This window comes from Amphimedon queenslandica, unplaced genomic scaffold (assembly GCF_000090795.2).
Source record: "Amphimedon queenslandica unplaced genomic scaffold, v1.1 AMPQUscaffold_13263, whole genome shotgun sequence".
NCBI classification, from domain to species: Eukaryota; Metazoa; Porifera; class Demospongiae; order Haplosclerida; family Niphatidae; genus Amphimedon; species Amphimedon queenslandica.
The window spans coordinates 1-24,704 of NW_003546501.1; the positions used below are offsets into that span (position 1 = coordinate 1).

Here is a 24,704-nt window from a genome sequence, read left to right on the forward strand (position 1 = left end):
TCTCTTTTTCTCCTCCTCCTGCCCCTCCCCTCCTATTAGCAGTCAGTTCCTCTCTCCGTCTCTCAGTCCTAAGGTCCCGAGAGGTTACAGTTCTTGTACCAGCAGCAGCAGTAGGGGAAGTACCCCCGGACCTACTGATACTGATATGACTGGAGGTGAGAAATACTGCCATTTTATTTATTTATTTATTTATATGCACATGTAGCTAGAACAATTCTTTAATTTTTGACTAAACTTTGACCTCTTTTAATAGCGGCCTATAGTGTTAATTTTTGTTGAAGTAAACCCAAAATTCATTCCATCCAAATTTTTCAGCTATACCTATATAGTACATGTATCACTGCACATTAATGTCACTACTTAATCTCCCCCTCCTCTCTCTCTCTCTCTCCCTCTCTCTCCTGCAGCTGTTGGTGTCATAGTCAGTCATATTAACTCACCCAGTGAGTTCTACATTCAGTACACCAGTGACCTTCCATCATTGGATCACTTTCATTCAGAGCTTAAAGGAGAATCACTTCAGAGGATCAGTGGCTTACAAAAAAGTATGTACATGTATATGTATCAGGAAATGTAATAAAATGAAGAATTCTCACCCTTTAAATTTTGGCAAAATTTGGCCAGCACCCCTGTATGATATAGTATAGGGACTTTGGGCCGATTTTGTAGAAACTTTAAAAATTCATAGAAAATCTAAATTTGATTGGAATCAGCTTAAACTTTCTACGCAACATAAGAACATGTATATGTATCAGGAAATGTAATAAAAATGGAGAATTTCCCCAATTAACCACCCCCCTCCCTCCCTCTCCTGTAGATCTGGTCTGTGTTGTAGTCCGTGAAGACTCTTACCGTCGCTGTCAGATTGAATCCTCTGATGATCACTCCTACCCTTCTGTTCAGCTCCTTGACTATGGGAACTCTGAAATAATCAACGTACACAGGTAACCCTTAGCAACGGTTGCCTTAGCAACAGTCGTCATGTCAACCCTTGTCATTTTTATAGTTTGTTCTATCTCCCGTCAAAGTTCAAGGATACTCCTCTTTTTGCTCATAAGTGTCGGTTGGAAGGTATTGGGCCGATGTCTTCCGGAAGACATGACAAGTACCAGATCACTCCACAAAACGTTTGGAGCCATTCGGCAAATTCATTCTTTAAGAGCGTCTGTGAAGATAAAACCGATATTAAGATGAAGGTATGTGGGTATATTTTATCATTACTACTAAATTTTAATTTGTAATTTATAATTATTATTATTTTGAAGTGTTGATCTTTGTAAAAAAAAGTTTATATTTTAAATAATTTTTACAAAAAAATTAATAAATTTTTATAAAATACAATAAATTTTCAGGTTTTTTCCAAGGAAGGGAATGTCCTTTTTGTTGATATTATTATTCCATCAAGCAGTGGTGGCCTATCCATTGCTAGGCAACTCGTCATACAGGGTAAAGCCAAGAGATGCAAAAATCCGAAACCAGAACTTCCTCTACAAGGTTAAAAATAATAATTAATAATTAATAATTAATTTTTATATTAATTTTTAGAATTGCCTCCAGTTGAGCCACTCCCCCTTTGCTCCACCCACAGAGTCTCTATGATCACGGCCAGCAGTCCTCATGACTTTTACGTCCAGCTGGTAAGAAAAGAATCATTTATTATTATCATCCTCTCTCTCTCTCCCAGTCTACAGATTCTAACGATATGAGATTAGCTGATATTTCAGCAAAAATAAAAGAAATCATATCACTCCCCAGGGGGTCTTTAAATTTTCAAATTGGGTCACTTGTAATTGCTCCTTACGAAGATGAATATTTTAGAGCAAAAATTTTGAGTAAGAGAAAACAGGGTGTGTCTATGGGAGGGGCCAAGACACGCTCATTTTTAATAACGTGTATCCTTTCTTGATGTCCGATGTTAAACCTTATCTCTCTTTCTCTCCTATGTATGTACATGTACACTCAGGTAGGGTCAAAGGTGGTTTCAGGGTTCTATTCCTTGATTATGGTAATGTTTGTGTGGTACCAAAGAAGACCCTCTATCCTCTTGATGATGTGGCGTTGCTTAACGAACCACCAGCTGCTCTTCACTGCCGTCTTGTTGATGTGATATGGACCAATGGGTGCCTCTCATGGCCTGAGGAGGTGAGACAGTACCAGTGACCTGGTAATATCGGAGGAGGGAATTTTTACATAATTTGACATTTTAGCAGTCATTTTGAACACAAGTCAGCCAAATTATGACCTGCCAATCAACAAAAATTTAGAAATTCACCACAAATTAAAGTCCTCCAAAATTACCCCCATATATACTTGTACATGCATGTATGTTATGTGTATATTCTATTCTATTCACTTCCTCCATTGTAAGGTGTGTGAGTTTTTCCATAAGATGACTACTGATATTGGCAAAGACCTACTCATGACGATAGTACCAGTGTCTACTCCAAATAAGGATAGTTCCATTATTTCTGTAGCACTGAGGGACAACAGTATGAGTCTGATAGGACCTGCACTTATTAAAATGGGGAAAGCATCGTGAGTGTGTTATTAGCACTAGTTATTAAGTGTTTATTAATAGTTAGTAGTTATTAATAGTTATTAAGTAGTAGTTATTAAGTGTTTATTAATAGTTATTAAGTGTTTATTAATAGTTATTAGTAGTTATTGTAACAGTTATAAAACTTTTATGGTTAGTACAGTTACATGTACATAGGATCATTCTCTTTATTGTTCAGGTTTGTTTCCGAATGGTCCAAACCAGCTCTGCCAGTACTTCCCAGTGAAGGTACCAGTAAACCGGCCATCGTCAGTCACGTGGAGACTCTTACTAAATTCCACGTCCACTTGTCCTCTAATGTAGAAACCCTCCAAACGCTAGAGTCAGTCCTTGATAACCTCCCTCCTCCCCCTCCCTCCTACTACCCCCTGCCTCTCGACTATTGTCTAGCCTATTACTCCTCCACCCATCGGTTCCATAGAGCTTTCATAGAGTTTGTACAGGGACGTAAAGTGGGCGTGTTCTTCATTGATTATGGTGATCGTAAGGAGATTGATGTGAGTGACATTAGACCAATGTTGGGTGTGGCCCTGACTATACCAGCAATGGCACTGCCTTGTTCCCTGGATGGGTTCGGTGTTGAGATTGGAGCAGGTGGTGGGGTGGAGCTAACTGATTCACTTGAGTTCACTGGGATTGTCATTGACCAGGAGGTTAACGTTGTATTCAAGGTAATATCAGGAATTTTAGAATATTTATATATGTGTTTAAATTCCGTGTTTTTTAAAGTCATGTACATGTAAATTATTAACAAATTTTTATTCTTAATTTGTACATGTATCTTTATTCCTTTGATTTTTTTACATTTTTAGAAAAAGCTTGAAATATGTGGCATTCCACTCTTCATTGTCGACATTTTTGTCAAACGATCTCCTCAACTTAATCCAGTCAATGTTCTCTCTCTCCTCCCCAACATTGCGTCTAAACAGGTCACCATGGCAACCAAGCCTCCCTCTAGTTCTTCCAGTACGTCTCCGCTGACCCAGTCGCCGTTGGTAACGCCTGACACGTCTTTAAAAACCACGCCCATCTCGTCTGGGAGGAGCTCTCCCCTGCATAAATCAAAGAGCAGGATACCAGGACGAAAGGCTCCTGTGGAAATGAAAGGGAGGGCCTCTTATTTGAAGGAGGTGTGGCCAGAGTTTTCGTTCCATGCTGTCATCACGTGGGTCAACGAGAAAGGTTATGTGTACGGACAGCCAGTCGCTAACAGTAAGAAACTCTCCAATGGGTTTTGATGTATTGTGTAGGTTTGGGGTTTTGTAGGGTAGAGTATTTAATTGCGATTTTATAGTGTCAGAATTTCCTTTTTTATGTGGTCTAAATTGCATTACTTGTACATAATTTATCTTCCCTTTAACTCTCCCTCCCTCCCTCTCTCTCTCTGTAGAAGAATATTTAAATGAAGTAGAAGCCTCCATTGAAGAAGCAGTCTCCATGTACGGTACAGCTGCTACTGCTGGCACTAATCCTGACTCGCTGAGTGTAGCTCAAGCCTGTCTCGCTAGATACAGGTACCAAGAATCCTCAGACTGGTATAGAGGTACCATATTGAAACTTAATAAACACAAGAAAACAGCCATTGTGAGTTGTAATGATAAAGATTATTTATTATTATTATTATTATTATTATTATTATGGTTATGGTTAAAAATTATTATTATTATTATTATTATTATTATTATTATTATTATTATTATATTTTTAGGTTCATTTTGTAGACTATGGTAACACGGAGGAGGTTCCCATTAATGACATCATTGATTGTATAGTGGCCCCACATGTTCCAATGTTAGTCCTCAAATTGAAGAGTTTCAACAAAAGATACCCGGTGAGCCGACTGTACATGTACATGTACATACATGTAATTCACTGCTTTATGAACTCTCATACATTACATTATATTCTGACTCTTTCTTTCTATAGATAAATCTTTTAGAAGAAGTACTGATTGATAAAGCAGTTGAAGTTCAAGTAGCCAAAGTTAGTTGTGGGTTAATACCTTACTATTTTTTACTGGTTGCCTTTCTAAATTTTTGAGCTGCCCGTGTAATTTTGATTGCAATTTTATTACACACCACAGGGGGCCCAGGGGTCTGGTGATATCCTAGTTACATTTGACGGTGTAGAAATTGAGAAATACTTGTCTACTTTTTAAAAGTAGCAGCTGCCTTTGGTCATCATCATCATCATCATCATCATCATCATCATCAACATTATTATTAGTATTATTATTATTGTTATTATAATCAACAAGGTATTCAAATGTATCATCATCATAATCATACTCTAGGTATGTTGTTGTTGTTGTTGTTGTTATTATTATTATTATTATTATTATTAAGAACAGAGTTCTTTAAAATTATCTGCACACACTTGTATATATTTATTTTAGTGTCACATTGTTCAAGTGTGATATCATTAACTGATTCTTACAGTATTTTGAACATTATGTGATCATTATTATGGAGTGATTTCTGTTACATCTATTTATCCATCCATCCATCCATTTAATCATTATTTTAAAATAATTGAGAGTTTTTGCTCACTTTATTTATTTAAGGACACCGTTGGACCCACACTACCTGTCCTTAATACATGTACAGTGTAGCCTCTTTATTAAGGACACCATTGGACCCACACTACCTGTGTCCTTAATACATGTACAGTGTAGCCTCTTTATTAAGGACACCATTGGGCCCACACTACCTGTCCTTAATACATGTACAGTGTAGCCTCTTTATTAAGGACACCATTGGACCCACACTACCTGTCCTTAATACATGTACAGTGTAGCCTCTTTATTAAGGACACCATTGGGCCCACACTACCTGTCCTTAATACAGAGGTGTCCTCATTTCAGTGGTACTTTTGTATAGGCTTGTACCAATTGGGACATTACAAAGTGTCCTCATTATAAAGGTACATCCTGTCCATTGCAATGAATATCATTAGTGCCAACCCACGATAGCCTTGTGAAGTTTTATGCATTTATAAACAGCTCCTTCTGTTGGAGCTAAATATAAAATTACACGCTTGATAAAAGCCATTTTTTGGATGGGCATAGGGCTACGATCCCTTGGCCCTTTAGTGCCTTTACAAATTTTTAATTCAGTGAAAATAATGAACTCCATCAATGATTGCAAAGCAGCTTCTCTATAGCATACACCTCCATTGAATGAACAGCACCTGTGTACCAATTGTATACATTCTTCAATGATTTTGTGTGAAATATTTAAGATCTTCCATTAAAGAGACGCAGGAATATTAATAGTATAATATGTCACATGACACAATTATTAATAATTATAATCAGTCACTATGTAGCAGCTGGTTTGGCCGGTCGCTGCTGCTGCCTCTGTAGTTTCCTCTGTCGAGTGGCAATCCGAATAGACTTGATCTTTTGTTTTGAAAGAGGCTGACTCCCCTCTTTAAATCCATTGAGGAACCTTCTGTGGACGATCTTTAGGTATCGCATACGACCAGTGCCTGTGGTGTTCCGCCTCTTGGCTTTTTCACTCCAATTAACTGAGGGGGTGGGAGGGAGGGAGAGAGAGACAGACAGAGAGAGAGAGAGAAAGAGATAACATGGCGACATATATACAATAGTTAATAGTAGAAACAAAAAGGTAATGATACAACTAAAATAATAAAATTTAAGACACACACACACACAGTAGACATTTTTCTAAATACTGAATCCCCTCCCACTCACATCTCCTCTTTCTCTTAGCGGGGTAGCCACACCCAGCACACCTCTTCTTCTGTATGTGGTAGGACTTACGGCCACACCTTCGGCAGAGGGTGTGAGTCTTGTCGTTCCTTTTACCAAAACTTGAGGTACCCTTAGTCTAAAAATAGTAACAAACCAATCGTCAACAAAAGGATTTAAATATAAATAAATTTTTAAAACTTGCTATTAATATAGCATTAAAATAAATTAACATACCCATTGCACTACCATACAACATACAAGGTACAATGGCAGAAATAATAAATAAAATTAATAATTATTATTATATTAAAAAGCAGGCTCCAGTAGCAATATTTATCATTAATTATATTAACATACAATGAAATACATGTAAAATACATCATGCAATATAAGATATTCTCTTTCTATCGATGGATAGCATAAGATAAAGAAGTACATTCACTAGCACTCACCATGTTGAAACAGGTCCTCTACAGGGAAGGGAGGAGCCTGGGAGGCTGTACTGCGCATGCGTAGTTCCTGTGAGTGTGAGGCGGGCAATTCAGATACAACATGGCGTCAGAGAGTTCAGTAGGTTCGTCTCCATCATCTCTCCTGTATCCTTACCTGAGGCACAACCAGCCCGAGGAGCAGGCGGAGGATGAGGAGGAGATTATATTCTGTACTGAAGACAATGTCACTGAAGCAGCCATTTACATTAATCAGGCAAAAATATTATTATTATATATTTATATATTCTTATTTCTTGATTTTTTAGGAGTTGGAAGTGTTTGGATTCCAGTCAATAATGTCTGATTCAGATAAAGAGAATAAGGAGGTCCCGTCTTCTTCTAAAATGTTGAACACCCTCTATGACCTCATAAAGCAGTACAGAGAATCTAATAACAGGAACGAAACTATGAGCCTCAGGTAATATTGAAATAATTAATAATTATTTTTTAATTAAATTATTTTTTATTAATTTTCAGTTTACAAAGACTTAGGAGTGACCTTACTCTTCAATACGAAGCAAACAGTCGGATGAAGGTAACCGTGACGACCGTTGCTACGGTAATGCCGTTGCTATGGTAACCGACCCCTCCTCCCCTAGACTCAGATTGAGGAGCTGGAGAGGAAGTTGGCTCAGGCGAAGGAGAAGGAGAGACAGGTCCTCTCGAGGAATCGGTCGCTGTCTCTTCAGTTGAAGTCTCAAGAAGAAGAGTATCATAAGGTCCAGCACAGGATGAGTCAGAAGGAGCTTCAGTATGAACATGAACTGAGAAAGAAGGAGAGAGAGTATCACAGACTTAACGAGAGGCTAGGGCAGGTGAGGAGGAGGTCTTAGGGTAGTTGTAGTAGGCTATGGCAATACAGAAACTGTACTGGAAATATTTTTAAAGTTGCTCCAAAATCAGGCCAAAGTCCCTGTACTATAGTACATGGTCTCTGGCCAAATTTCATCAAAATTGAAAAGTAGAGAATTCTCCATTTTTATTACATTTCCTGATACATATACATGTACTTATGTTGCGTAGAAAGTTTGAGCTGATTCCGATCAAATTTGGATTTTTTACGAATTTTTTAAGTTTCTCCAAAATCAGACAAAAGTCCCTGTACTATAGTACATGGTCTCTGGCCAAATTTTGCCAAAAATGAAAAGTAGAGAATTCTCCATTTTTATTACATTTCCTGATACATATACATGTTCTTATGTTGCATAGAAAGTTTGAGCTGATTCCGATCAAATTTGGATTTTTTACGAATTTTTTAAGTTTCTCCAAAATCAGACAAAAGTCCCTGTACTATAGTACATGGTCTCTGGCCAAATTTTGCCAAAAATGAAAAGTAGAGAATTCTCAATTTTTATTACATTTCCTGATACATATACATGTTCTTATGTTGCATAGAAAGTTTGAGCTGATTCCGATCAAATTTGGATTTTTTACGAATTTTTAAAGTTGCTCCAAAATCGGACAAAAGTCCCTGTACTATAGTACATGGTCTCGGGCCAAATTTTGCCAAAAATGAAAAGGAGAGAATTCTTAATTTTTATTACATTTCCTGATACATATACATGTACTTATGTTGCATAGAAAGTTTGAACTGATTCCAATCACATTTGGATTTTTTCCAAAGTCTATTTCTATTAGATTGTTAGTTGTAGTATATACTTCTTTACTGTGTGTATTTGTAGTTGGTGTTAAATAAGAATCAAGAGAAGAAGTTAGGAATGAAACTACTCAACACTTTACAAGTATCAAGCAGCAGCAGAGGAGGAGGAGGAGGAGTAGGAGGAGCAAGAGGATTTGAGTATGTGTACAATTATACAGTGTATAGTATATGTTTGAAATGACCTTGATGCTATAGCCCATGGTTTTTTCCAAAAAATGGCTCCGAAATTACCTCCAATTTTTATTACATTTTCTGAGATATATTGATGTCCTTATGCTGTGTAGCAAGTTTGAGCTCATTCCGACTTTAATTTTTCAAGTTACGGCCATTTTAAGAAAATGCCAAAAATCTGATAAATACCCAAGGCTATAGTCCATGGTTTTTTCCAAAAAATGGCTCCGAAATCACCCCCAATTTTTATTACATTTTCTGATACACATTGATGTCCTTATGCTGTGTAGAAAGTTTGAGCTGATTCTGATTAATATTATTCAAGTTATAGCTAAACTAATAATTAATATACTGTTGATATATGCTACGTATGATAATAATTTTGAGTGGATTCCAACTACGTGTTACAAGCCTCAGTAACAAGTAATGAATATCATTATAGTCCGACCCACGATAGCATCATAACGTTTTATGCATTTATAAAGAGACCAGCAGTAAGTCACGGCTGTGAATCATGTATATATTATTGTGCAGTTAATTGCAGTTAATTTTTGAATGGGCAATACACCATAATTGCCCTGATCTAATACAACAATGAAATTATATTAATGACAGTTTAAAAACTGCTTAAACTGGTTCCAATTAATACTTTCAATTATTTCATTAGGGACATCAGTGCTTATAGATTAGTAGTGAATCATTATGAAGAGAAACAGAAGGTATGAGAATTAAGATGTAGTTACATGAATAATAATAATAATAATAATAATAATAATAATAATAATATGTGACCATAATTGACAAAAGGTACCTTATGGCGGATAGGAAAATTGGTCTTTAAAGCCTAAAAAATCCAAGTTCCTGAGCTCCATTTATCATGAAATTACTCCAGAGGATGCAAAAAGTTACTATGTAACTTATAGAAACAATTGTTGACTAACAGAGCACTCACAGGTTGATATTTTTTGTTATAAAGATGAATTTTAATATCCGCCATAAGGTACCTTTTGTCAATTATGGTCACATATTGTTTATTTTTGTATGCACTTGGTATCATTTTAGCTTGTGATTAATAATAATAATATTTAAGTATTTTTATTCTTTTTTTTTTTATTCTTCAGGAGCTAATTTTAGAGAACTCTAGTTTAAGAGATTCCTTATGTAACATGGAGAAAGAGCTCGTCACTTTATTAAATTATAAATATTTTAGTTCATTATCGTCACCAAGTCACAGCTTCATTAATAAGGTAATTAATTAATAATAATGAATATTAATGAATATTAATTTGTGTAGGCAGAGGAAGAGGTGGAGTCAAGTGTTCACGAAAGAGAGAGAGAGGAGCTTCTTGATAGCGGACACTATCAGATGCCATATGATATTGTTAGACAGGGTATGTCAGTATAACTCAGTATACTACTGTTCATGTATTGGTATACTTCCAGTAAATTATTAGTAATTCTTTTTACAGATATAGAAGAGAATTTACGTGATAAATACGATCGTCTCCGTGAGTACATTGTCTCGTTAAAGAAAGGCCACGCCTCCTCGTCAAGTGAATCTTACGACAAAGAAATTGAGGATTTGGAAAAGAAACTTTCAGATTATCGTGACATCATTAGCCAACAAGAGTTGCTGCTTGAAGTAGGAGACATCAATTAATTATTTAAAGTGAGCGTATTTCTTTAGAAGCAGCTGGAAGAGAGCTCTTCTGATCCTGGTGGGGCTGGATTTTTAGTTAGTCATTAATAATATTGTTTAACCACTTCTCCCCCCCCCCTCTCTCTCTCTCTCCCAGAATGAGTCCAAGTTTTTAAAGAAAGAAGAGATGCTTGTTTTAAGAGAAGAAAAGAATAAAAATCATGAGGAACATCTTAAAAACGAAGAGGAGAGACTAGGTCTGCTAGCTAGACAGCTTGATCGAGAAGTAAGAGCTTTAAAATATATACCCACACCCATAAAATTTAGAGTTGTTTGAGTTATAATTTTTACTGAATGTCAGTCATAATTTTGCACTGATTGTATCGTTTAATTTTTTAAGCGTCGTAATTTTGAAGACAAGAAGGCAACGTTTTTAACCCAACAACTTGACAGCTCTGTGTTTGCCACACCCGGCAAAACCACGTCAGATTGTGAGTAAAAATTTATTTATTTTATTTGTTTTTTTTAATTATTTATTTTTATTTATCAGTGGACTCATTCTTTCTTCGTTTAAATTCAACCCCTTTCTCTCTCTCAACTCGTAAACCCTCACACAAGAAATCTTCTCATTATACCACCCCCGGTCCCAGTGGGCCCCCACGCTCAATATTAAAACCACTCCAGACCCCGTACACTCCACTGAGATCAACCGGTCGCAAACCTTCACCACCACCTTTTGTTAATAAATCAATTGTTACTCCTTTCAAATCAAAAGTATGTATGCATGTTACATGTTAAAGTACATGTACTTTGCTTTGCTACTTTGATGTGTTCTTTAGCTAAATCACAAATACATGTACATATATACAGCATTTCTTTACTATCATAGTGTTTTTTGAATAATAATACCATTATTATTAGTATTATTATAACTTGTGTGTAAGTACTACAGTTTTACATTAGTGTTACATATATTATAGCCTAGTAGGGGTACATAGACCCCATTCAAAAATTTGTAGAAACACTAGGAACGAATCGATTGAAGATACAGTGCTCATCCATTCCAAGTCTCATTATATACTCTGATATTTGTAAAAGCTATCGTGGGTTGCACTACATTGTGGTTAACACTTCTGTACACACTTCTCTACTTGTATAAACTGTAACTAAACACACATCAAAGTACTGTCCATCTATTGTACAGGTATCTCCTACTGATGTACCTACTGACATTGATCTTAAACAAGATCTATCCTTAACTTCTGATGATGGGCTGGAGGTCTTGAATGATTAAAATGCTGTTCCTTTCTCTTGTACTCTGACCTCTCTAACTGAACATTGTTGTCATTAATTGTATTTTATTCTTGTTTATCTCATCAGTAATTCAAAAAACAATCACAATCTAACCCACTAACATCTTATAGCTCTCAACTATAGTATTGTAAACATTGAATCATTAAATTTGCTATTGTTACATAAACTGTAAGCAGAAGACACAATACAACAGCCAACAGAGCAAAAGAATAGAGTGTGCTAGCATCTACACACACATAGTTTATCAAATTTTATGGCTATAACTTTATCACTAATTTATTACTTTACTCTATCACGTTTTTGCTCTGTTGGCTGTTGCATTGTCTCCCTTCTTACAGTTTATATAACAATAGTCTTATTAGAACAATGACAGAACAATAAAGCAGTCAATGACTATAATTAATCTACAATAATATACTTACTAAATGTATTATTAATAATTAAAGATGTGAATAGTATACTACTTCAATTTATTGTGGTAGTTTCCTCGTCATTAAAACTTGACGTGCGAGTAAATTGGTACATAGTACCAGCATCTGTTGAAGCAACCGTTTCCCTTGTGAATTTATCAGTATAAGAATTAGGTACTATACAAAAAGCTCCTGCCATCTCACGCTCTTTTCTTCTCTTTCTCTCTTTTTGCTTCTTGTTCCATTTGAGTATTAAGAGATGGAGCATTACGATACAACCTGTCACTATACCTGAAGTACTGATCAGTGCATAGAAGATGGAGCCTATGGAGGTTTTAGCAGTATAATAGTGAACTATGAGTGGAAAGAAGATCACAGCCATTACTGTATTAACTATTGGATACACTACTAGTGGTAGTAACTGCTTGCTGAGTATTTTCCATCTATTGCTGAAACTAGCTAACAGCAGTGACTCATCCGGTCTTTTGTGGGATATTCGTGATCTTCTGATTGCTGCAATAAGAATAATGACAACCAGTACTGATATTATAAAGTATAATATACCAGCAGTACCGTACGCTATTATATAAAGCTGATAATAATTTCTTCCATCTTCTGTGAATTGAACATGCAAAGTTTCCGAACAATCGTCATACTTGATGAATGGAATAGAACCAGCTATGACAAGTGGAATGAATGACGTTATGATTGCAATCGGTTCCAGTTTCTTAAAGTTTTTCAATTCCTTGAGGTGTACAATACAAAGATAAAGGATAACTGTCAGCCAGAATGTCAGTACTAGATTAACACAGTAGACAATATTTGGAATAACTAAAGTCGTTGCTTTATAAATCTCTGAGTCATAATCATATCTAAAAGACACTATCTCAGATAATGAGTAGACCAACATTGCCACCAGTTTGTACACTATCAGTCTTTGTACAATATCTTTATAGAATCTACTGACTATTGCAAAGACCAGTGCCACTGTACATGTTATGGCTCCTAGACCACCACTAACTCCTTCCATTATTGTAACTGCATCCACAATCTCCCAATCATCACATAATTTGCTGTAGCTTGAGGAGTTGCTGTCATTATCCATGCTTAGGAGAAAGAAAATGTGCTGGCTCAGAATTAGACACCTTTAGCTAGCATGAACAACCAAAACTGTTGTATCCTTATAAGTTACATGCATGTTATGCATTGCTTTCTATCTGTTACAAATTTTACTTGTAAAATACAATCACAAATTAAAGAAGTTATAAACGTAAATCATATAAATTGTACCTGCACTTTATACAATATAGTTCTAGCTAGATCTATAATAAAGTTATGTCTACACAAATCTAATTGAAACGTTAGTTTAATACACTCAATGTAAAAGTTGATGTACGATTGTACTGGTAGGCAGTACTAGCATCAGTTGAAGCAACTGTTTCACTTGTGAAGATGTCATCATGATTGCTAGACCAGAAAGTTTTTCGTAAAGTCATTTTTTTCTCCCTTTGTTTCTTTTTAAACTTCGACACGCTTAAATATATTATTATGATAATACCTGTGATTAGACCAGAAGAAGATATTAATGACAAGAGATATACATTTTTAGAATCTTCTAAACTCGCTAAAACAATGCTATTCAAGATTATCGCTATTACTGCATTAACTATTGGATACACTACTAGTGGTAATAACTGTTTGCTAAGTATTTTCCATCTATTAGTAACCAGTAGAGGTTCTGCTTCATTGTCATCATCTTGTTTTTTGAGATGCTTTTGTGATCTTCTGATTGTTATAATAAAAGCAATAGCACTCAGTATTGATATCATGAAGTATAATATCCCAGCAGTACTGTAACAAGTTACAATGTAGAGGGTTAAACTGTATGTTGAATCGTTAGCTGATTTTGAAAAGTCAATTTTCCATTTATCTTCAGAGCAGTCAATATAAGTGAGTGGAATGAAAACAAGACTCACAAGAGAAAACAAGCATGATGATATGATTGCAATTGGTTCCAGTTTCTTAAAGATTCTCAATTCCTTGAGGTGTACAATACAACAGTAGAGGATAATGGTTAACCAGAAGGTGAACATCATGTTGATATAGTAGGGAATTTGACTTAGTATAGTAATAACTATATACCCTATTGTGTCATTATGAATAATAACTAACGGAACTTGACACAGAGAGAAGACTATCATTGTAACCAGTTTGTACAATATCAGTCTTTGTACAATATCTTTATAGAATCTACTGGCTATTGCAAAGACCAGTGCCACTGTACATGCAATAGCTCCAAGACCACCACCAACTCCTTCCATTATGTCTCTTCGAAGTTCTGTAGCATTATTTAGATAATAACAGCTGTTATCGTTACCCATGTCTTTCGAATCAGTCGAATATAATGAGAATCGAAGACGAATCTGTACTATAATTACAAATTTTTATCTCACACGATTGACTAGCACAAAACAACAATAGGAAGTTATGAAACAGTTAATATAGATGCAGCTGTTAAAATTTTTGCAATGCAATCAACAAGTTACATGAACACACTAATGATACAGAATCAACTGAATCATGTTAATAAAACTGCACGTGACAACTGATTTAAAAAAATCCAATCGAAATTTGGATTTTTTATGAATTTTATAAGTTGCTCCAAAAGGCATCCACTATCATAGTCAAGTCATGAAGCTCATGCTAATCAGGTGCATTGTTATTGTAATGTGTGCAGTGTTACACATGTGAAGGAGTTGTAGATCTTATGATAAGGTACAGGAGATTTCACTCAAGGACATCTCCCTTACCTTCCTTATAAGGAGTAACAGCTGCTTCCTAATAGTTGTTATCCTCAATAATAAATCACCCACTTCACAAAATAAACCAACTGAAACTCTTGTCGCAGGATTAGGCAATCTTCTGTACAATCCAATGATGTGAAAGCTAAAGAGCCCAACCCACCGTAATGTTCGTATTTGTTGTACTTTTAGGTTCGAAAATATTTTTGCAAAAAAAACAACATTTCTTACTAATTCATTAATAAAGTTAGTTAATTTTTGGTAGCTGATCATCAGTAACTGACATGAAGCTTGATGTATGAGTGCATTGGTATGTAGTACGTGCACCTGATGAAGCAACTGTTTCTCTTGTGAAGACATCATTGTGATTACTGGGCACTACACAGAAAGGTTCTTGCTGTTCCCTGTTGCTCTTTTCCATTCTCTTCCTTTCTCTTTGTTTCTTACACTTCAATATACATAAATGTATTATGACAATAGTACCAGTGATTATACTAGAAGAGGATACTAATGAGTCAAGATAGAATTGTACGCCTTGAGAAGTAAAAAAAGAGAGCAGGAAGATCACAGCAATTACTGCATTAGCTATTGGATACACTACTAGTGGTAGTAACTGCTTGCTGAGTATTTTCCATTTGTTATCAGTGACCAGTAGAGACTCTGCTTCACTGTCTTCTTGTCTTTGGTGATGTCTTCGTGATCTTCTGATTGTTACAATGAATATAATGATAACCAGTACTGACATAATGACGTATAATATCCCAGCAGTACCATACACTATATAATGAATTGTTTGAGTGCAAGAATACTCTATAGCGAAGGGGATATATGCAGCTATAGCAAAGCATAAAGTTATGATTGCAATCAGTTCCAATTTCTTAAAGTTTTTCAATTCCTTGAGGTATACAATACATAGGTATAGAGTAATAGTTAACCAGAAGGTGAACACTAAATTGGAGGAGTAGGTAATATGTAGAATAGCTATAGCAAATGTTTTGTATGTGATTGATTCACTATCAAATTTGAAAGACATTATTTGAGATAATGAGAAGACTAACATTGCCACCAGTTTGTATAATATCAGTCTTTGTACAATATCTTTATAGAATCTACTGACTATTGCAAAGACCAGGGCCACTGTACATGTTATGACTCCTAGAATACCACAAACTCCTTGTATTATGGTACTTGTACTCCCAGTGTTCCAAATATCACAATCACTGTTGCTGGAGGTGTTGTTATCCTGGGGAAGAGAGTAAGAAGCGAATAAATACATCCTGTAAGTCAAGGATTTATGGAGCTAAAAGGAGGAATGTAAGCAGATCTGCTGTCTTGTAGTGCACATTCTGAGTAAATTATAGATATGATAGTAGATTAAGAGTAGGTTTATAGTAACAAGTCTAACTGTTATCATAATAATAGAGTAATAGTCACTGGGCAAAGTGCAATATCACCGACATCCATTGTATATTATGAACTGTCACTTGTATGAGATTACTAACTCTAGATATAGTTATAAGCACACAAACATGCATAAAATAATAACAAAATTAACGTAAGGATGATATAGAATGCAGTAAAAATATTTATAAAATCATAGGCCTAGCTATATGCTTTATAATAATATGCTACACAATCTGAACATTAGTTCACTGGCAATACACTGTGATGACTAGGCACTTGTAGGTGAAAAACAAAACACTGAAAAGAAGAGAAATAAATTAAGGAGGAGCTACAAGTACAAATCTGCAGTCTAATGCACATTCCACTGTATGCAAGAGTACCCATGTTACAAGCACTATTAAGCACTATTAGTTGGCCCAGCATCATGAGTAAGTATATAATAGCAATATAGTAATAGTCACAGTTGAATTGGCTGGCAATTAAAGTGCAAACTGAAAATGCACATTATACGGAAAGTGTAAGGAAAACACACAACTATATAACTCAATGTATATTATCAGATCTAGTTAACTGACATAAAACTTGATGTATGAGTGCATTGGTATGTAGTACGTGCATCAGTTGAAGCAACTGTTTCTCTTGTAAAGACATCATTGTGATTACTAGGCACTACACAGAAAGATTCTTGCTGTTCCTTGTTGTTCTTTTTCATTCTCTTCCTTTCTCTTTGTTTCTTCTTACACTTCAATATCCAAAGATGTATTATGACAATAGTACCAGTGATTAGACCAGAAGAGGATACAAATAACAATTCAAAATATAGAGTCACATTATCAGACTTAAGAACAGAGAGCAGGAAGATCACAGCCATTACTGTATTAACTATTGGATACACTACTAATGGTAGTAACTGCTTGCTAAGTGTTTTCCATTTATTATCAGTGACCAGTAGAGACTCTGCTTCACTCGGTTCACCATTACTGATAGATCTATCTTCTTGTCTTTGGTGATATCTTCGTGATCTTCTGATTGTTACAATGAAAATAATCACAAACAGTACTGATATTATACTGTATAATGCCCCAGCAGTACCAAACACAACATAATCAATTATTTGTGTGCAATAATCATCTTTAGCGAAGGGGATATATGCAGCTATTGCAAGGCACAAAGTTATGATTGCGATTGGTTCCAGTTTCTTAAAGTTTTTCAGTTCCTTGAGGTGTACAATACAAAGATAGAGGATAATGGTTAACCAGAAGCTGAACACTACATTAGAGGAGTAGGTAATACGTGGAATAGTTATAGCAATTGTTTTGAATGTGTTTGAGCCATTATTATATTCAAATGATGTCACTTGAGATAGTGAGAAGACTAATATTGCCACCAGTTTGTACACTATCAGTCTTTGTACAATATCTTTATAGAATCTACTGACTATTGCAAAGACCAGTGCCACTGTACATGTTATGACTCCTAGACCACCAAAGGCTCCTTGTATTATGGCAACTGAGGCTACAAGGTTCCAATCATCACAGTTAGTGGTGTTATCCATATCTCAAAACAAAGAAGGGAAATCTGCTGACTTGTGCACATTCCACAAAGAGTAGATTTATAGTAACAAGTCTAGCTGTTATCATAACAATGGAGTAATGGTCACTGGGCAAAGTGCAATATCACATATACATTGTATATTATGAATGTCACTTGTGTGAGGGCCATAAATCTATAATTATGTATAGCACAAAAACATTCAAATAGATATTGATGATACAAAAATTAAGTATACACGCATGCAGCACTGAAATATCTATTAATTTTATCTGCAGTTTTATACAATCAGCCTAGATCTATACTACATAAATATTTCTACACAATCTAATTGGAACATTAGTTCACTGGCAATAGACTCAGTGTATAACTTGATGTACGAGTGTACTGGTAGGTAGTACTAGCATCAGTTGAAGCAACTGTTTCACTCGTGAAGATGTCATCATGATTGCTAGGCCAGAAAGCTACTTGTGACCTTTCATTCTCTTTCCTTTCTCTTCGTTTCTTTATATACTCCACTCTACTTAAATATATTATAATTATAACACCAGTAATTAGACCAGAATAAGATGCTAACGAAAAGAGATACTCATCATTAGTTATGACCTTTAAACAGATAAGAATAAAGAAGATAATTGCCGCTATAATTACTATTACTGTATTAACTATTGGATACACTACTAGCGGTAGTAACTGCTTGCTGAGTATTTTCCATTTATTATCAGTGACTAGTAAAGACTCTGCTCTAATGCCATCTTGTCTTTGGTGATGCATCCATGATCTTCTGATAGTAACTATAAAAATAATGACAACTAGTACTGATAATATGAAGTATAATGTCACAGCAATACTATAACTAATTATGATGTAGTGGGCCAAGTTTTCAGTTAAGTTAATTTGCCATTCATGTTTAGGGGAGTCAATATAGGTGAATAGAACGACAAATAGAATTAACGTAACAAGAGGAATCAAGCATGATATTATGACAGCAATTGGTTCTAATTTCTTTAAGTTTTGAAGTTCCTTGAGACTCACAATACAAAGATAGAGAGTAATGGTTAGCCAGAAGGTGAATCCCGCATTAATATAGTAGGGAATTTGAGATAGAATTACAGCAATAGATCTATGCTCTACACAAGCAACACTGAGACAAAACATGATGAATTGAGATAAAGAGAACACTATCATTGTAATCAGTTTGTACACAATAAGCCTCTGTACCATGTCTTTGTAAAATCTACTGGCTATTGCAAAGACCAGTGCCACTGTACATGTTATAGCTCCTAGAACACCACCAAATCCTTCCACTGTAGCCACAATAATATGTGCATCTTCCATACAATTATCCTCCATATCTTAAGAAAGAAATAGGGAAAGATGAGAAAGAAGAGCTATACAACTGCAACAATGCAAAGTTCACCTTTAGCAGGAGCTAAAACAGCAATAGTGGTCATATGACATTTTCACAAGTCACTTAATACACTAATTCTTATCATAACATCAGACAATGATGTACCTGACCTCTAGCACAAATACTATATCTGCATAAAACATACAATGTATACAATAAGCCTACTCAATGTGTACTCAGTACATAATTTAATGTATAAGTTCATAAGTTTTTAAACTCATAATTAGTTCACCATGGCTTGATGTACGAGTGAATCTGTATGTAGTATGTGCATTTGTTGAAGCAACTGTTTCTCTTGTAAAGACATCAGTATAGTGATTAGGCACTACACAAAGAGCTTCTTGTGGCCTTTCATTTTCTTTTCTCTCTCTTTGTTTCTTCTTACACTTCAATATGCAAAGATGTATTATTACAATAGTGCCAGTGGTTATACCAGAAAAGGATATTAACGAATAGAGATAGACACCTGGAAAAGTCTCGCCATTAAAATAGAGCACTAACAGTGGGTAAAAGATGATCGCCATTACTGTATTAACTATTGGATACACTATTAGTGGTAGTAACTGCTTGCTGAGTGTTTTCCATTTATTATCAGTGACTAGTAGGGACTCTGCAGCATTGTCATCTTGTCTTTGGTGATGTTTTCTTGATCTTCTGATTGTTACAATAAAAATAATAACAACTAATACTGACATTATGAAGTATAATATACCAGCTATGCTATAACGAAATATGTAGAGGACCAGGCTGTATTTATTGTCTGTTGATACTCTTGCTTCTGAGGAGAAGTTAATTTGCCATTTATGTCCAGAGCAGTCAATATATGTAAATGGAACAAAAGCAGCACAAGCAAGAGGAAGGCAAGAAGTTATGATTGCAATCGGTTCCAATTTTTTGAAATTTTTAAGTTCCTTGAGACGAACTATAAAAAGGTAGAGAGTAATGGTTAGCCAGAAGTCAAATCCCAAGTTCATATAATAGGCAGTGTGAGTTATGAATACAACCACAGCTCTATATATCCTTGAATCATCATAAGCAAGAGAGAGATTCTCTGACAGCGAGTAGACTAACATTGCCACCAGTTTGTACAATATCAGTCTTTGTACAATATCTTTATAGAATCTACTGACTATTGCAAAGACCAGGGCCACTGTACATGTTATAGCTCCTAGACCACCAAAGATTCCTTCGATTATGGTAATGACTTTTTCATTTGTAACATTCATACATGCTTTATCCATCATCATGGAGTAACAGGAAATGAGAAGAAGAAATGAAAAGAAAGAGCACCTTTGCAGCAGTGATTAATTAAGAGCCTACAGCAAAACTAGTAGAGAAAAACTAATGCAAGTTCTTATACCATGAGCTGTTAAAATAACACACAGTACATTTTCACAAAAAGAGTCCATCATATCAGTGAGTGAACTCTTGAACACAAGCTACCCACAGATATTACAGTATAAATCATGCAATAACACATCAATGATAAGAGTAATGAGTGCTAGTAACTGGTATAATAATTGTCATGACAATTTTTATGCATTTATAATAATTATAATAGGAACATGAATTAACACAATGATATAAATAAGAGAGAGAGAGAGACTGAGAGATGTTATATAATGTCACACAGAAACAGAGAGATAGCTAGGAAAAGTCATTGAATGAATAACCGAGTGATTGAACTGCACAGAGTTGCTGAAATTGAAAAGGAGAGAATTCTCCAGTCTTATAATTTTTCTGATACAAGTTTGAACTGATTCCAATCAAATTTGTATTTTTTATGAATTTAATTAAAGTTTTTCTAAAAGGCATGCACTATTGTAGCCCAGTCATGAAGCTCATGCTAATCACATGCATGAGTTGTTATTGTAATGTGTGCAGTGTTACACATGTGAAGGAGTTGTAGATCTTATGATAAGGTACAATTAAGAGATTGCAACAAGATCAATTTTTTTGCAAAAAAACAAACAGCATTTAAAAATAATTATTCATTAATAAAGTTAGTTAATTGGTAGCTGATCATCAGCAGTAACAGTTGTCAAACTTGATGTATGATTGCATTGGTAGGCAGTATGTGCATCTGATGAAGCAACTGTTTCCGTTGTGAAGACATCATTGTGATCATTAGGCACTACACAGAAAGGTTCTTGCTGTTCCTTGTTGTTCTTTTTCATCCTTTTTCTTTCTCTTTGTTTTTTACACTTCAATATACAAAGATGTATTATAACAATAGTACCAGTAATTATACCAGAAGAGGATATTAACGAATAGGGCACAGTACTACCATTATAATAGACAACTAAAAGAGGGAAGAAAACTATTGCTATTATTGTATTAACTACTGGATATACTATTAGTGGTAGTAACTGCTTGCTAAGGACTTTCCATTTATTATCAGTGACCAGTAGAAACTCTGCTTCACTGTCTTCTTGTCTTTGGTGATGTAATCGTGATCTTCTGATTGTTACAATAAATATAATGACAACAAGTACTGACATTATAAAGTATAATACCCCAGCAGTACCGTACACAACATAATGCATTATTTGAGTGCAAGGATCAATTTTAGCAAAGGGGATATAGGCAGCTATAGCAAAGCATAAAGTTATGATTGCAATCGGTTCCAGTTTCTTAAAGTTTTTCAATTCCTTGAGGTGCACAATACAAAGATAAAGGATAATGGTTAACCAGAAGGTGAACACTACATTAGAGGAGTAGGTTATATGTGGAATAGCTATAGCAAATGCTTTGAATATTTTTGAGCTGTCATCATATTCAAATGATGTTAACTGAGATAGAGAGAAGACTAACATTGTAACCAGTTTGTACATTATCAGTCTTTGTACAATATCTTTATAGAATCTACTGACTATTGCAAAGACCAGGGCCACTATACATGTTATGGCTCCTAGACCACCACATACTTCTTCTATTGTGGCAATTGTACTCCCAGTGTTCCAATTATCACAGTCACTGTTGCTGGAGGTGTTGTCATATGGGGAAACAGATGAAGAAGTGAGCAAATACATCCTGATTTACTGTGGCAAGAATGTATGAGGTGGAGATTGGAGTGGACCTGAGCTGCACTGATGGTGGTTATAAAGTTCAAAGGTGAAGATCTAATCATAATACAATTCTGTTTATACAAAAATTTTGAATGAGAGTACAAAGAAAGACCAGTCTGCTACATGATGATATGGCATGATTCCTTCAAGAATTATCGAATCCTGTATGATACTGCATGTATTTATAATAATCATAATAGGGAAATGAATTAACACAATGATATAAATAAGAGAGAGAGAGAGAGAGACTGAGAGATGTTATATGATGTCATACAGAGAGAGATAGCTAGGAAAAATCATTGAATGAATAAATGAGTGATTAACTGCATAATCAATTGGAATAATAATAATAATAATAATAATAATAATAATAATAATAATAAGTCATAGTTCCTCTATGAAGTGGTTCAATAATGTCATGACCACTCATTGCCTGAATTTGAATCATCTGATAATACTCTCTATATATGTATGCAAACATCATGTACATTATATTGAAATTTGCTTCAAAACTGGACCAAAGTCCCTGTACTATAGTACAGGGACTTTGGCCCAGTTTTGGAGAAACTTCAAAGATTCATAAAAATATCCAATTTTGATCAGAATCAGCTCAAACTTTCTACATAACATAAATTGCATAAAAGTTTGAGCTGATTCTGATCAAAATTGGATTTTTTACGAATTTTTAAAGTTACTCCAAAAGGCATGCACTATATACATGTATATGAACATACCATTATTTTCTTTTTCTTTTTAGCTGATTTAGATTTCTTGTCTTTATTTCTTTTCAATGCTGGAGTTCCACTCCTGGTGGAACTGGTTGATGAGGTCCTTGATCTACTCCCTTGCTTCATTGCTGGATGAACACTGCTATGAGGTACTAATAACTGTAGAGGAAAGATTGTCAAAAAGTTCTTAAATGTGGCATGCAATTGTAATGCTTGATCTTTGTACAATATCTTTATAGAATCTACTGGCTATTGCAAGGAGCAGGGCCACTATGCATATTATGCCTCCTAGAACATCACAAACTCCTTCCATTGCAGCCATGATGGTATGTGTCTCATTTCTTTTACAATCATCCATATCTTATGAAAGGTAAAGAAAAATGAGAAGAAACAGCTATAGATCTACAACTGGAACAATGCCAAGTTCACCTTTAGCAGGAGCTAAAACAGCAATAGTGGTCACATGACATTTTCACAAGTCACTTAATACACTAATTGTTATTATAACATCAGACAATGATGTACCTGACCTCTAGCACAAATACTATATCTGCATAAAACATACAATGCATGCAATAAGCCTACTACAATGTGCACTGAATACATAATTTAATGTAAGTTCATAAGTTTTTAATTAGTTCACCATGAAGGTTGATGTACGAGTAAATTTGTATGTAGTACGTGCATTTGTTGATGCAACTGTTTCTCTTGTGAAGACATCAGTATAGTTATTGGGCACTACACAAAGAGCTTCTTGTGGCCTTTCATTTTCTTTTTTCTTTCTTTGTTTTCTTTTACACTTTAATATACAAAGATGTATTATAACAATAGTGCCAGTGATTAGACCAGAAGAGGATATCAATGAATAGAGATAGACACCTGGAAAAGTGTCGCCATTATAATAGAGCACTAAAAGTGGATAGAAGATCACAGCCATTACTGTGTTAACTATTGGATACACTACTAGTGGTAGTAACTGCTTGCTGAGTGTTTTCCATTTATTATCAGTGACCAGTAGAGACTCTGCTTCACTGTCTTCTTGTCTTTGGTGATGTTTTCTTGATCTTGTGATTGTTACAATGAAAATAATCACAACCAGTACTCAGGGGCGTAGCTGAGGTAGGGCCTGAGGGGGCCTGGGCCCTACCATCAAAGTGCCCTTATAATTATATTCATTGAAATTATAACCCAAAAGATTATATTCATTGTTCTTAAAATAACAAAAGGGGGTGGCTGATAACCACAGCTCTTTTTAAAGCTATATACAATGATAATTTCACTCTGATTTCGCTCAGCTTGCAGGAAAATGCTTCCATTTTGTTACGTAAAAGGGGTGTGGCCAAAATTGCGGCGCGCTTCGCGCGCCATTTTGTCTCTTTGCCCTACCATCACCCAAGGTCCAGCTACGCCCCTGCCAGTACTGACATTATAAAGTATGATATCCCAGCAGTACCATAACCAATTATGTAGAGGATCAAGTTATTTGGATCTTTTGTTGATTTTGAAAAGTTAATTATTAGTTTATGTTAGGGTCCGCAACATGAAAAATCAAATGTTACAAAAAGGTTTCTTTACTTTATTAGCAGAACTTAGCACCTGTTAGTGTACTAAATGTACAAGAAAGAAAAGGATTCGACTCTTCTCTCTGCAGATAAATAATAATAATTTGCTTTTAATTGCCACGCCTTCTTTATTTAACTTAATATTAAATTTAACTCTGTAAAAGTCCACGCTAACTTTGCTGACATTACTCGGCACAGCAGTACTGAGTCTTAGGTGAGTAT

General features: G+C 35.1%; 4 protein-coding genes across 5 annotated transcripts in view; 2 read left to right on the forward strand and 2 right to left on the reverse strand.

The window, feature by feature from the left end:
• The first annotated feature begins 13 nt into the window (after positions 1–13).
• On the forward strand, positions 14–4,810 carry LOC109583950 (tudor domain-containing protein 1-like). The gene is made up of 15 exons (XM_019999496.1): positions 14–155; positions 408–545; positions 818–944; positions 1,007–1,196; positions 1,353–1,494; positions 1,546–1,637; positions 1,685–1,832; positions 1,964–2,142; positions 2,369–2,535; positions 2,736–3,228; positions 3,370–3,769; positions 3,948–4,141; positions 4,266–4,388; positions 4,484–4,540; positions 4,641–4,810. The coding sequence occupies exons 1-15, from the start codon at positions 146–148 to the stop codon at positions 4,713–4,715; spliced, it is 2,535 nt and encodes an 844-aa protein (XP_019855055.1). The 5' UTR covers positions 14–145; the 3' UTR covers positions 4,716–4,810.
• Positions 4,811–5,777: 967 nt separating this feature from the next.
• On the reverse strand, positions 5,778–6,791 carry LOC100640252 (probable 60S ribosomal protein L37-A). Its single transcript, XM_003388326.3, has 3 exons — positions 6,725–6,791; positions 6,273–6,408; positions 5,778–6,085 (listed from the first exon to the last, which is right to left on the reverse strand). Exons 1-3 carry the CDS (start codon positions 6,725–6,727, stop codon positions 5,877–5,879), a joined length of 348 nt encoding a protein of 115 aa, XP_003388374.1. The 5' UTR covers positions 6,728–6,791; the 3' UTR covers positions 5,778–5,876.
• Positions 6,792–6,808: 17 nt separating this feature from the next.
• LOC105313619 (afadin- and alpha-actinin-binding protein-like) lies at positions 6,809–11,628 on the forward strand. 2 transcript variants are annotated; one of them, XM_019999493.1, is made up of 14 exons: positions 6,809–6,977; positions 7,030–7,181; positions 7,241–7,298; positions 7,363–7,578; positions 8,446–8,561; positions 9,262–9,313; positions 9,716–9,841; positions 9,889–9,985; positions 10,064–10,236; positions 10,282–10,329; positions 10,391–10,519; positions 10,634–10,724; positions 10,784–11,007; positions 11,438–11,628. In XM_019999493.1, the coding sequence occupies exons 1-14, from the start codon at positions 6,825–6,827 to the stop codon at positions 11,525–11,527; spliced, it is 1,725 nt and encodes a 574-aa protein (XP_019855052.1). In that variant the 5' UTR covers positions 6,809–6,824; the 3' UTR covers positions 11,528–11,628. The 2 variants fall into 2 exon arrangements, with proteins under 2 accessions (XP_019855052.1, XP_019855053.1); XM_019999494.1 differs by having other exon boundaries at positions 10,285–10,329.
• A 10,872-nt stretch (positions 11,629–22,500) lies between these two features.
• LOC100641263 (nipped-B-like protein) overlaps positions 22,501–24,704 on the reverse strand; it is a 23,114-nt gene continuing 20,910 nt past the window's right edge. Inside the window, exons 42-43 of the mRNA XM_019999480.1 lie at positions 22,927–23,079; positions 22,501–22,653 (exon numbers count right to left, since the gene is read on the reverse strand). Of these exons, the coding sequence (XP_019855039.1) occupies positions 22,609–22,653; positions 22,927–23,079 (198 nt within the window). The 3' untranslated portion in view covers positions 22,501–22,608. The remainder of the gene's footprint in view (positions 22,654–22,926; positions 23,080–24,704) is intronic.

Coding starts and splice junctions, on each gene's coding strand:
- LOC109583950 (XM_019999496.1), top strand. Junction 1,833..1,963: donor TTTTAGAGCAAAAATTTTGA/GTAAGAGAAAAC, acceptor ATGTACACTCAG/GTAGGGTCAAAGGTGGTTTC. Junction 3,770..3,947: donor CGGACAGCCAGTCGCTAACA/GTAAGAAACTCT, acceptor CTCTCTCTGTAG/AAGAATATTTAAATGAAGTA.
- LOC100640252 (XM_003388326.3), bottom strand. Junction 6,086..6,272: donor CGCTAAGAGAAAGAGGAGAT/GTGAGTGGGAGG, acceptor CCACCCCCTCAG/TTAATTGGAGTGAAAAAGCC.
- LOC105313619 (XM_019999493.1), top strand. CDS start 6,825: ATGGCGTCAGAGAGTTCAGTAGGTTCGTCTCCATCATCTCTCCTGTAT. Junction 8,562..9,261: donor GGAGGAGCAAGAGGATTTGA/GTATGTGTACAA, acceptor TTATTTCATTAG/GGACATCAGTGCTTATAGAT. Junction 9,842..9,888: donor GTCACAGCTTCATTAATAAG/GTAATTAATTAA, acceptor TAATTTGTGTAG/GCAGAGGAAGAGGTGGAGTC.